At 33.7% G+C, this 12,488-nt stretch overlaps 1 protein-coding gene across 3 annotated transcripts; it reads left to right on the top strand.

Moving 5' to 3' along the window:
* The first annotated feature begins 1,446 nt into the window (after positions 1-1,446).
* Positions 1,447-6,886, top strand: LOC127843279 (mucin-like protein). 3 transcript variants are annotated; one of them, XM_052373207.1, is made up of 9 exons: positions 1,457-1,608; positions 1,962-2,003; positions 2,840-2,919; positions 3,122-3,295; positions 3,609-3,731; positions 4,324-4,494; positions 4,684-4,854; positions 4,991-5,158; positions 5,399-6,886. In XM_052373207.1, exons 5-9 carry the CDS (start codon positions 3,650-3,652, stop codon positions 5,833-5,835), a joined length of 1,029 nt encoding a protein of 342 aa, XP_052229167.1. In that variant the 5' UTR covers positions 1,457-1,608; positions 1,962-2,003; positions 2,840-2,919; positions 3,122-3,295; positions 3,609-3,649; the 3' UTR covers positions 5,836-6,886. The 3 variants fall into 3 exon arrangements, with proteins under 3 accessions (XP_052229168.1, XP_052229166.1, XP_052229167.1); XM_052373208.1 differs by lacking the exon at positions 1,962-2,003 and having other exon boundaries at positions 1,447-1,608; positions 3,122-3,280; XM_052373206.1 differs by lacking the exon at positions 1,962-2,003 and having other exon boundaries at positions 1,447-1,608.
* The last annotated feature ends 5,602 nt before the right edge of the window (positions 6,887-12,488 follow it).

Raw genomic sequence — 12,488 nt, 5'->3', positions numbered from 1 at the left:
TTTCTTCTGGTTTCGAATAACATGTGTCAGTTATAGGGTGTTTTGTCTGGAAGGTCGGCAAAGGAAGCATTACCCTTTGTAACTTTCGTTTTGCATTTCATTGGTTATTGGTGACTTAATTGTACCAATATTTTATAATAAACTACAAAACTTAATGTTGCTTGTTTAATTTACAAACATTAAATGTTAGACAAAACATCACGCTGATTATATTTGTAAACGTTTGAACAAGTCGTTTGAAATTAATCTGGAGGCAGTTATGGTCGTTATGGAAACCCCGTGTGTATCGCTTAATAATCATAGCATGAGAAATTACGATGTCATAACTACAAAACCAAAACGAACCAGTCAATTGCATCTTTTTAAATGAATGCCGTTTGTAGCGCATCCTAGCTTTCAAACATTAAAACACTAATAACTATTCGTAAATGTATAAGTAGTTGAGATGTTAAGCCTAAAATGTTTAATTACTGCCTACGTATAAATGTAGTCTGGACTTGGAAACGTGATAATGATCGCGGTACAGCAGTACGCATTCGAAAGATGGCGGCTTGATTTTAACGCCGATAAATCACGCTGCTGACAGTCACCCGTGTGAGAGCGTCGAAATAGTGTTTATGACTGCGTTGCTGTAAAGGCGAGAGTGAACGGTCAGACGGCGTCTATTATCGTCTTTTCGAGGAGTCCTCAATTTGACCGGATAGTTGTGGGTTCGAATATACGCTGGGATATTTGTATTGTTGAGCTGTCCGCTGACATGTAACGTATTGGTTAACAAATATATTATATTTAACTGCTTGCTTATTGTTCTAGATAAGAGAATTTACCTTAAACAACCCTCAAAACTATCGTTATACGAAAATGCAAACAATGTCATTTGAATATCCTTCGCTTCATCGTATTAAAAACAATTTTACTTGTGTTTTTACAAATTATACATCCAACAGTTACTCGCTGAAGACAAACTGCTAAAGAACACTGAGTTTGTTGTTGCCATGTTGCAACAGACAACATGTGTGTACCAAGTTTTCCATAAGACAATGCTTTTGTTGCTCTACACGTTTTGCATATTAAAATTAAACAGGAGCGTAGACTGTGACAACGTGCAATGTACTGTCAAGAATCGAACTGACCCAAAGAGAAATCATAAAATAGGTTAATTCCCTTTGCTTTATATTGTTCTTATCTAGATGACTTTGATAACTGTAAATTTTGAGCTATCCATTTATCTCCATACAAGTGATGCTTTTCAGCGAATCAATTAGTGTTTTTTTTCTTATCCTTTTTAAGGGAGATTTTAACAATTTCATAAATTCTTAGGTAAAAAATAGAAGAATTGATTGTCTCCATACCAATGCATTTACTAATCAAAATCAGGACAGTGGAACAAAGATAAGGCCATTCTTCATAGATTGGGAAGATCGTGATAGTTATAACGTCTTTTCTGATAATACTCAGCCATTAAAAACGTGCTCGAGGTCAAGATGAATCTCATTGAGATATACTGAATTGTCACACTTTAACAGGTACATGTTGTGCAAGGTTTCAATAAAGTTGTGCAAAATAAGCGTGAGAGCTCGGAAAACATCGTTTCCCTCATGACGAAATGTAAGTTTTATCATTGCAACGATTGTGCAAATTTTATTACTTATTTATTTTGAATAAATGACATGCTTTTAAACAATACGATCTCTTATGTGATGTGTTCATATGTTTGTGTTTTCCTGAGAAAGTCACTGTGTTTTAACGAATACATGGCGTTTTGTTTTCTTCGTATTCTACAAAGTTTCGCCTGTTATTCTACCCTTCTACTAGTCTATTTAGACAGGCATGGCACGCTATAACATTTCTTACGGGGGCTAGCTTATACTACATTGTAATATTTATATGCTGAAATGTGTATGTAATATTCAGTTTAATGACATCTTTCATATGCATGGCAAATGTTTGATTTTTTTCAGACATTTGGTTGTTGGTACTTTTTGGGATTTGCAAATCGGCAGGTAGGTTTATTATGATGTATTGATCGAGACATTAAAATGTAATTTATTGCGTAACATTATTCATTACACAAATTGCCAATAACTAAATTATAGAGTCATAGACATACGAATGTGATAGCTAATGTATGAACGTATTATTTTTGCGAAGTACGATCGTGATTTGTATGCAAACTCGTTCATACATTTACAATACTCATATAATCCTATCGTATTCGTCCGTTTAAAATCCAGAGCGTATTAAAGGTTCGTCTCTTACTTCGTGGCGGTTGTTGTTTGGGAAGAAAAACTGTCCATATGAAAACGTTAATAAATAAATGAAAAGGCTTTTGCCCGGCAACTATTTTCTTTCAACATAAATGGAATTTTTCAAGATTTTTATCGGTCCGAGCGCAACATTTCAGTCACTAGGAATAGTTCGAATGTCACATGTACAGATAAAATGCTTGCGAAGATGAGAGTGTAATATACTTTGTGCAATTCATACGATAACTTCAAAATAACCGTAAAAAAAGTACATGGATAAATATGTTTTTTATTATTATTGTTACTGTATTATTACATATTCATTTTTAAATTGTTATGATTTATATTAAAATTACTTATATTGACCAAAAAGTTCATCAAAAATCATTTGAAATATGGTAAGTGTGTTTGTCCTTATAATTATAATGTGCCAATCAAAAATGACTGCGATGTACAAAATAATTAACTATACACCTAATGAGAATACGTTAGAAGAAATTTCAATTTGTGTGTGTGTCTTTGATTAAATATTAGTGTTGTGAATTGTTACAATTGGTAATAAACTATTATCAATCCATGTTCGTTTCATTCAGCGACCCTCGAATGCTACGACTGTCGAAATGTAACCGATGTCGCCATCTGCAACCAAACACGTATTTGCTCAACCACTGAGGTACAGTTTATTTATTTTTTTAAATGCACTTAATTGGTTATATACATGTATTTCCTTTTATCTCACATAATTGAAAGTAATCTGAACATGACTAATTTAGAACATGATATTGCTAGACAACATATCATATTACATCATTTTATTCTAATGTTTTGTTGTTTTGTTTACTGACGTTAAATTTAGTCTTAACCATACATTTCAGTCATGCTACATGCAGGCAGTTTTCCAGGCAAATACTGAGCGCAAGTACACATTAGCATGCAAAGATAACGACGTAAATACATTTTTGGAATGCAATAAAAAAGCAGCTATAATTTATCGCACGAATGCTGTTCCACGTCACTGTGCAACAAGGCACTGTGTAATCACCCAATATGTTCGTATCTTTCCTTAAAAGGATTTCATAATTGTCTTCAAAATCAAATTACATTTCATACTTTATTTCATAGAAAATATATTTGTTGTTAAACAAGCGCTCGTGTTTCTTCAAATATTATTTTGAGACACATAAAGTACTACGAATTTTAATTGTGTTGTATCTTTACAAACCAAATAGAATATTAAGTGAAAATTATTCACATATTACGTAATCCTTATCAAACACATGAATATATAAAAAGTGTGTGTATATATAGTTGTGATAATTTTAAGTTTGATAGTGAATCATTTTTTCATTGTTTGTTTTGCAGCAACCACGTGCGTCGATGATCCATCCGTTGATTGCGCTAAGATGAATTCCATATTCAACGTTTGTGGAGATATCCACAAGGCCAAGTTGGTTTGCCAAAAATTTTGCAAACTCTGCAATCTCGGTCAGTAAATAGTTTTATCTTTAAAATTGGATACATGTATATTGATTTCTTAAAAATAACAGATAACTTTTACCTTTATTTTACTATATGCGATAAAAAGATTTGTTAACAGTCGTAACGCGAAACTACATCATCATTAAAGGGACTTTTTCACGTTGTGGTTAATGGACAAAATTACGGAAAAAAGGTCAAGTATATATATAATTTGCATTAAAGCCAATTTGAAGTGGTCCATAAAGATTTTCGTGCGTGCATACGTGCCCGTGTGTGAATGTATAAATATTAGTTTTATTTTGTAAAAATTAGACATGACAAACTTACTAAAAAGAATGATAACGCATTTGAAACTAAAATTTGAAGTATATCATAGCTAGAATGTTCTACCAACTTCATTCAATAGCATGTCTGAAATAGAATTATTCGATCCCGTTAATTCTTAATCTATTATTAATTTGTACACGCATCTTGCTAGTAAGTCTACTTTTGAAACTATGTGTATGTTGTTGTTTTAGTTAATTATGTCAAAGAACATTTTGCAATAAGGCAACTTCTTTAAACGTCGCAACTAAATAAAATCAATGTTCTGTCTTAGTTGACGGCAATTGGAACTGGTGGTTATCTTGGAGCGGATGTGACGTAACGTGCGCAAATGGAACGCAAACACGGCATCGAACGTGCACCGATCCTGCCCCTCAAAATGGCGGTCTTCAATGTCTTGGGGATGGGACTCAGAGTAAAACATGTACTCTAGACGCTTGTCCAAGTATGTGAACGTATGTTTATGTTTAATGTGATGACTTAACTTAGTTAAAAGTGATGTATCAAAAGCATGTGTGGAAAGGATACTTGTTAAGTCTTAATAATTAGCAAATGTGGAAGTCCTGCAAACCTTACTATACAATTCATCTTACCGCTGTGTTTAAAGCCTGTCGAATATGTATAACATCTTCAGTCCACGGTGGGTGGACCCAATGGTCACCATGGGGATCGTGCTCAGTCACGTGCGATGTTGGTATGAAGAGGCGTGACAGGTCGTGTTCCAACCCATACCCACGTCTTGGGGGAGACCATTGCTTTGGAGACTCTCGGGATGACCAAATATGCTATGAACCCGGTTGTGCTGGTATTATTGATATGCATTTTTGTGTTACAACATGCCCGAAAAGCAATCTGTAATGTTGATAATTTATGAACTAATAATTTGTGCGAGGTCACTGGCAGTGTTTCATAACTCTTACAAAGAGCATACTACATTCCAGATGGGAGCTGGTCTTCCTGGCATAATTGGAGTCAGTGCTCCGCCACGTGTGGCACTGGAATTCAAGAAAGAAACCGAGAGTGTAGCAATCCTATACCGTCTCTACTTGGTAGATATTGTGACGGTAAAAACGTCGACATCGTCACGTGTAGTTACAAACTATGCATAGGTGCGTAATTTAAATCCTACCATATTTACTTCGAACATTAAATGAGATTGTGCTTGAATTTTTAAATGCCTTTCGTTCGGGTTCGGTTTTGGATTTGAGGTTTAATGTACAGGTTTTTATATCATCCTTGTTAAATCCGTACGAACAAGAGTGTTGTACATACTAAATGACACCAACTTTTACGATTATCTGTATAAATGCTACATTTTTAATACGATTGTCTATTATATTGTTTTACAGGTTCCGAAACACTGTTTATTGTGGGAATGCCGATGATGGAAACCTGCATCATAAATTACACAGATTATAATAAAAGTTGTCAGCTTAATTTTGGTGCATTTATTTCACAACCAAATAGTCAATTTCAACTTCAAACGGGAACATTTACATCCAACAAATATGGCAATTATTGGTTTCAGTGGAACTTTGACTTGACAGGATCTTGTTACATAATGACATGCGATCTTAACAAAAATAACAACAACATAATAACAGTTTTTCTCAATAATACATATCATACGCATGCGTCTTCCGGTGTGCGCGTACAATTAGATGCTCACGATATAGTCCATTTCAGAGAATGTATTTGTCCACCGCATCGTGCAGGACACAATACTGAAGTACGAAATCCGGAACTAGAGATTGGCTCAACATTTTCTGGAATATTAATGCCTTAACTTTGAATAAGGAATACGTTCTTTAGTTTTAACGTAACATTCGCCCCCCCCCCCCCAAAAAAAAAAAAAATAATAAAAAAAAATGATGTAACAGAATTTAAACAATATTATGTTATAAAAGCCTTTCAACAATATTATTGTTTATACAACATGTCAACTATAGCGTCCATGTAATGGTATTTTCAGCGTATATAAAGAATCTATATAGAATGACAGATTCCATAAAACTATGTTTTCATATTAAAGCGAAGCTTAATAACGACTTTTATTTTAACTATTTCCAAATGATGTTTTCACAGACCTTGTCTAAAGCATACAAACATTTTATTTATTGAATCGCTTGTTCTTATAAATGTTAATATCTAAATGAAAATTTTGCTAAAACACACACAGCCTTCAAATCAAATAACTATAAAAGCTAAGGAAAACAAAGACCAATATTAAAATGCCAAATCTTTCAAAACTAGTAGTAATCATAGCATCCAAACATATAATATATCTATATCTATTTAAAAACATCTACATACAAATATGTTTGTGCGTGTTTAGAGTCTTTGTGACGCGTTCACATAAGCAGAAATAATCAAACCAATGAGATCACATTTTTTTTTGATTGGGCGAGAGCTTTAACCTCGTTTTTTTTTAATGAACAAAGAACTATTCAACAAGTTTATTGACGCACACATCAGATTTGTATGTAATAAGTTAAGTTAATTGACGCACACACCGGATTTAAACACTTGCACAACTTATCTGATTCCAGCGACTGACAATGGAAAATGTTAGCAGATATCCGTAACTTGGCGAAAAAATAAGACTGCTAAAGAAAAACTTGATTGCATTTTTAGACAAAATGTAATGCGTAAACTTTATTGTATTTTTACGTCAACAAAAATGTATGTTCTAGTTTCGAATAACAGGTGTGCGTTTTAGGTTGTTTAGTTTGGAATGCCCACAAAGGAAACACGACCATTTGTAACTTAAGCCTTGCTACTGATTTGTGTTTGCTTACTTACCCATACCAATACTTGTAATAAATAATAAAACTAAATTGTATCTGTTTTCTCAAAATGTTTCAAATTTAAAACAAAGAGGTTTTGCGCAACAGCGGTGTTACAAAACATATTTTGTTTATGATGAGACATTGTTGTCGTATGTTAACTTATTTTCAACTGAGCACAACTAAATACATTTGTACATGAATTAAATTAGTTTAACTAAGTTAATTAAATATATCTGATTTAATCATATTCCATACCCTGTTTCCCATGTAATATAAACCTTACATATTTTTTTATATTACACATGTGTAAAGTACTTTTTAAGCCTTTTCATTGGCTTAGTTTTCGTTAATTGACCAATCGCATTTTGTTATTTTGCTGAAATGACGTTGCAACGCCTAATGACGGCACGAAATGTAAACAACATTCGGGATTTATCATTATGTTTGCGTAAATATTTATTTAATCTGCGCATTTATAAGCATGTGGTAAAAAAGATCTGACTCTCGTTGTTATATCATACCATATTTTAATATGAAATAAGGCAATGCCTCAAAGCGAGCTCGATTAATTAAGAAATAGTAAACTCCACTGAGGTCCTTATGTATGGACCGAAGCCGTAGGCAGAGGTCCATATATAGTTTGTGGCTGCCTGGCTGGCCACTATAATGCCATGGGGAGCGAAGTGGAGTTTACTATTTCTTATATTACACCGAAGAGTTTCCCTTTTACCATTGTACAGTGTTGTACGATTGTTTATGGTTTAAAAGTGATAAACTGAACAATTTCGCGTGAATAATGACGTCATTTCGTTAAAAAAAAGGAAAACAATGCACATTTAGTCTTGTGTAACCCCGAACGGTTCATACACAAAAATAGTGACCGGTCCATATACTATTAGGTTCCTCTATCGCATTTTACACACAGAAACCGGTCATATAGATATAGAAGGACCAATATCTCTGATGTTTAATATTGTTTAATAGAAAAAATAACAAAAAAATTTAATAAACATGATATTTAGATTGATATTATGGGCATTTTTCATTGTTGACTTGAGCTGAAATGAATTAACAGGTCAAAAGAATAAGTCAAAATGTGATAACTGACCAATTAGCTACAACTCATCTTGCTACCAGTTGTTTATAAAAAATGTATATATTGTTCCGATATTTAACATGACTCACCCAATCCTCTTAGCCGAAATGATCCGTCAAACACCATTGTGTTTTTGTGTCGTATGAACGAAACTGCAAGAAAACTACATATAGACTCACATCGTACATCGAATCATTTCTGTCGTCAGTTGGTAAAACGAAAGTACGGTTGATATTCAAATGGATTATTTTTCTCTTTCCGGGATATTGTTTTATTATGTTGATGCTGCATTAACAAATATAAGTTTATCCCATTTACAACGCGACATTGACGGTATAATACCTTGTGGAATATACTAGCCTTTATTCAACCTTGTGGGATATACCTGTCGCGTGCACTGACTACTTTTTACTTTACCACTGAATGATTTTTCATAAGAAATAAAGTCGAGAAAACTTAAGCTTCAAAATTATACGACCTTCAACCTTTAAATCTAGTCATATGACATAATTTTTCGCTATCCCTATAGCTCTAATGAATCAGCTGATTGATGGCGTCATAAAATGACACACTTATTGCGTCATTTTCCAAAAAAAAATTTGGACGATTTTTTATAAACGCGACTTATTTCACATATACATGTACTGGGGATTGTCGACATATTTGAATTGTAAATATATCACATTTTCCTTATTTCGTATAGAGACTTATGTGAATTGTTTATCATTCATGCATATACTTTTAACGTAGCGTGTGACGAAGAAGAAAGTTTATTGAGTTCGTAAACTCATTTGAATATAGTGATAGGATGGCATAAGAGTGTTTATTTAACTATGCTAAAATAATTATTAAAGACCCTAGATGCAAAAGCGTCAATTATTGAGTTAAATGGATTATTAGATGGATTTTAAAAGATAATAAAAGGTAAGATACTAGTTCGAACGTGATTTGGTTTTTATTTGTACTTTTGTCGTTCCCTGTTCTCGGGGAAATGATTTTAACATGGGCGCCATTGTCATTGATGCATCGTATCACACAAGGCATACCCATCACATTATCCCGGTGTGACCCAAATTCGACGATGTAACGGTTACATGAAGCAATATTTAGCAAATAATTAAAGAAATAATGAAATTTTTAATAGCACAAAATAATAATTTTAAACTCGGCTGTATTACTTTGAAATGATTCCAAGACAATAATCATCCATTTAATCGATAAAAATAGAACATCGTCGAATTTAGTTGTCGTCGAATTTGGGTTACGGTAGGGATAGGGATATAAAAAAACACGTTCTGTCACATTATGGTTAAAAATTGTAGGTGGAATATGTGGGTTTACCTCATGTAAGAAATATTGAAAATTTTATCAAAAGGACCAGTAAACATGACAGTCACAAAGTGCATACATGTTCAAATAAGCTTATCGATGAGGGAGAGACTAAAGAATAGTATAGTTGACACAAGGCCGGGTATGTTTGTATTAGTCAGGCAAAAGTGTTTATACAGTTAAATCTCTCATCAAAAGGTTTGATAAAGCTTGTAAATATCTGGGTGGTTTGTTTATCCCGTTCCCAGGGCTTCATTGATTCAGTATCTTTAGTGATCTAGCCAATCAGCAATAAGCACGCACAGAACACTGACCAATGGGATTCATAACTGAGTTTCACGGGGCAAATGTTAGAGGGAAAGAGTCAGTTAGCATTTAGAACTGGTGGTGAACGAATCGAGAAAGATACAGTCATGTAGCCATCAGACTGTATTTGTATAGCTGAAAATATTAGTCATGTTAGACATTAAATTGGACTAGAAACTGATATATGTGTTGTTGAATATTTTATCCTACATTATGCAGAGAAACTAACAATAATAGAGAGGGACGGACTTGTCCCATGCGCGACACGAGAAAATGGTAGTTAATGCAAATCTTGTCATCTTGGCAATACGCGCATGACGAGATATTGAATGATAGGCTACACATCAGTAATTTAAGGGTTCTGAACATTGTTATAACTATGTGTCGTCCATGAACTATGAACGATTACGTGACAGTTCTACGCGTCCTTAAATTCGTCGTCCGAAGTCGGAAAACGTATTGTCCTGTATATTAAGTCAAATAAAGTGTCAGTCGCTGCAATTGTCTGTTTACTCGTCGAAATTGTCAAGGTCGTCGATGGTGTACATGTATGTTGACATCGACATCATTTTGTCAGGAGCAATCGCCGCCATATTGAATTTTGATCATTTTCTTTCGAAAATAAAATGAATTATAGCAAAGTAAAATCTTCTTTTCGCGGTCGTAATGCGTTACAATTCGCATACTGCGTAAAATTGAATCGAGGCATATGGTGATATTTTTACTTGTTTTACAGTTTGTGTGTGAATTTTTTAAAGACTATTTTGCGAACCAGAACAAATACATTTATATCACTACGCATGGTTACATTTCATAGATTTTAAGCGCTTTTAGGACTAAATTAAAATTATTGTTAAGGTTATTAGATCTTTTTATGTTAAATGTCACGCAATGAAAAAAAATCAAATGAGATAAATAGAATACTAGGATTAGCGTTGAATACAGAGAAGTTTATGTTGCTCGGCTCGAACACCGAAAGCGCTCGCCAAGGCTCGCGTTCCCGGCTTTCTAAGCCTCGCAAAATTAACTTCTCTGTATTCAACCCTAACCTAGTATTCTCTATGTATATGAAGTGAAAACAGCAAAAATAAACAACGGTTGCGATAGACACCTTTATACTGTTAGATGCCCATAATATCATTTTAAATAAAATTATTATATTTATATAGGCACTTCCTAACAGAAGAACATTGGGTTCGTAAAGACTGGTAATAATATAGGCACTGGTATTAAAATAAGGAAATAAACTTTTAATTATTATGTTAATCAGCAATTAAACAGCAAACGGACCATATTAAAGGGTTTCATGCGACCTGATGAACAGAACTTTTAGCCCAAAACCCCGCCCAAAACAGATTGTCACACTATTAGTTGCCAACCTTGCAACCATAGGTTTACCTACGACGGTCAGATCGGAATTCGAACCCGAATCCACCCATGAGCCATCTGATGATATTGATCATATGATATTGTCCTGGGTTGCTCTTCCAATTAAGCTATGTGACCTTTTGAAAAATATATAGGTAAACTGCAATTCTGTATAATAGCATGATTACCTTGCTTAGGAAAATTTTACAAATTACATTTAATTGATATTCTGTTATGATTTAGAACAGTATAGTGTCAGTTCAAAAGCTCACATGAATTAAAGGGACTTGTTCACACTTTTATAAATTGACAAAATTGAAAAAAATTGTTTCGGATTTGCAAAGTTTCATTGTAGTTATGATATTTGCTTTAAAAAATACCAAATTGTTTCCATGCTCTAAAATTTCCATTAAATGATATTTTTGACGATTTGAAAACCTGAAAATTATAAAGCGTCTCAGACGCGAAATGAGTTATTTTTAGTCAGAAATTGTGAATGGGATCCCAACTAGTATACCAGAATGCAGCCTGCGCATGCGCGCTGCGCTTATCCGCTTTTGGTTTACAAACAATGCATCTCATTTCTGTGATCGAAAATACAAAAAAAAGAGAAACAAAAGCCGGAGCCAGCGACATCTCTCGAATTTATTCAATCTTGGCAACAAGACTGAGTGTTTGCAGAACCATAGGAGTATCGTTGGAAAAGACGAAGACAGGGTAATGGCTTAAACACACGAATTGTAAGTCATATTTTAGAAGCTACGTTTAGTTTTTGGCAAGTGTTGCCTTTTAACAAAGGAATTTTAGCAAAATTTTGGATAGGTATTTAGTTTTATTGTATGGATATTTTACTCTGCAACGAAACCAGATACGCACTGATAACATAATTTGTTCATTGCGCTTTTTAAAATAAGCCTTTATGCCCCTATGCCAAGATGTTCGTATCAATTTAATAAATTCGTTATAACTAATAAGGAACACTCCAACACGAGTTAAATGAAGCATCAAATTAATGATAAATGATGAATTATGAATGATTAATTTATTCGGTATATATTATATTATAAAATATACTGGTATGCAAATGTATATGTTATATTATGTAATCAATTATCATGATATGATAATATGATTATACAGTTTATTCCCTGATTTTAACATCACTTTTGTTGTTTCTTTTAATTGATATTCGATCAATTTTATAGTCTAAAACAAACCTTCAATTTAAGGTATTTAGGAAGACGTGCCGGCCAAACTATTGCAAGTTTGACCGTTCAGCATAATGTTAGAACAACAAACTCTTCACCTATGCACGCCGTGACGGTCATCAGCCCCCGCCAGGTCCTGGCCTGTCATTTGTGTCACAAGGAAGTACTGTAACAGGGTTGAAATATTCATTTCACGGATTCTGTTCATGTGTTCTGTTTTAAATGTTATTATTTCCATATAACGCATTGTGTTTACCTGGGTTACTTATTAAGCTGTGCTCCTGTGGCCAGTCTTAGAGTTAAAGTCAGTCAAGCATGTGAGTTACACATGTCCAGTTTATAT

This window comes from Dreissena polymorpha, chromosome 8, assembly GCF_020536995.1.
Source record: "Dreissena polymorpha isolate Duluth1 chromosome 8, UMN_Dpol_1.0, whole genome shotgun sequence".
Classification (NCBI taxonomy): domain Eukaryota; kingdom Metazoa; phylum Mollusca; class Bivalvia; order Myida; family Dreissenidae; genus Dreissena; species Dreissena polymorpha.
The sequence above is the reverse complement of the archived record's forward strand: the minus strand, read 5'-3'. Positions and strand labels throughout refer to the sequence as shown.

What these genes read in the sequence shown, in the direction of transcription:
- LOC127843279 (XM_052373208.1), top strand. Translation starts at nt 3,650, where the DNA reads ATGAATTCCATATTCAACGTTTGTGGAGATATCCACAAGGCCAAGTTG. An exon ending in TTGCAAACTCTGCAATCTCG is followed by an intron (nt 3,732 to 4,323) that starts GTCAGTAAATAG and finishes GTTCTGTCTTAG; the next exon opens with TTGACGGCAATTGGAACTGG. An exon ending in TACTCTAGACGCTTGTCCAA is followed by an intron (nt 4,495 to 4,683) that starts GTATGTGAACGT and finishes TAACATCTTCAG; the next exon opens with TCCACGGTGGGTGGACCCAA.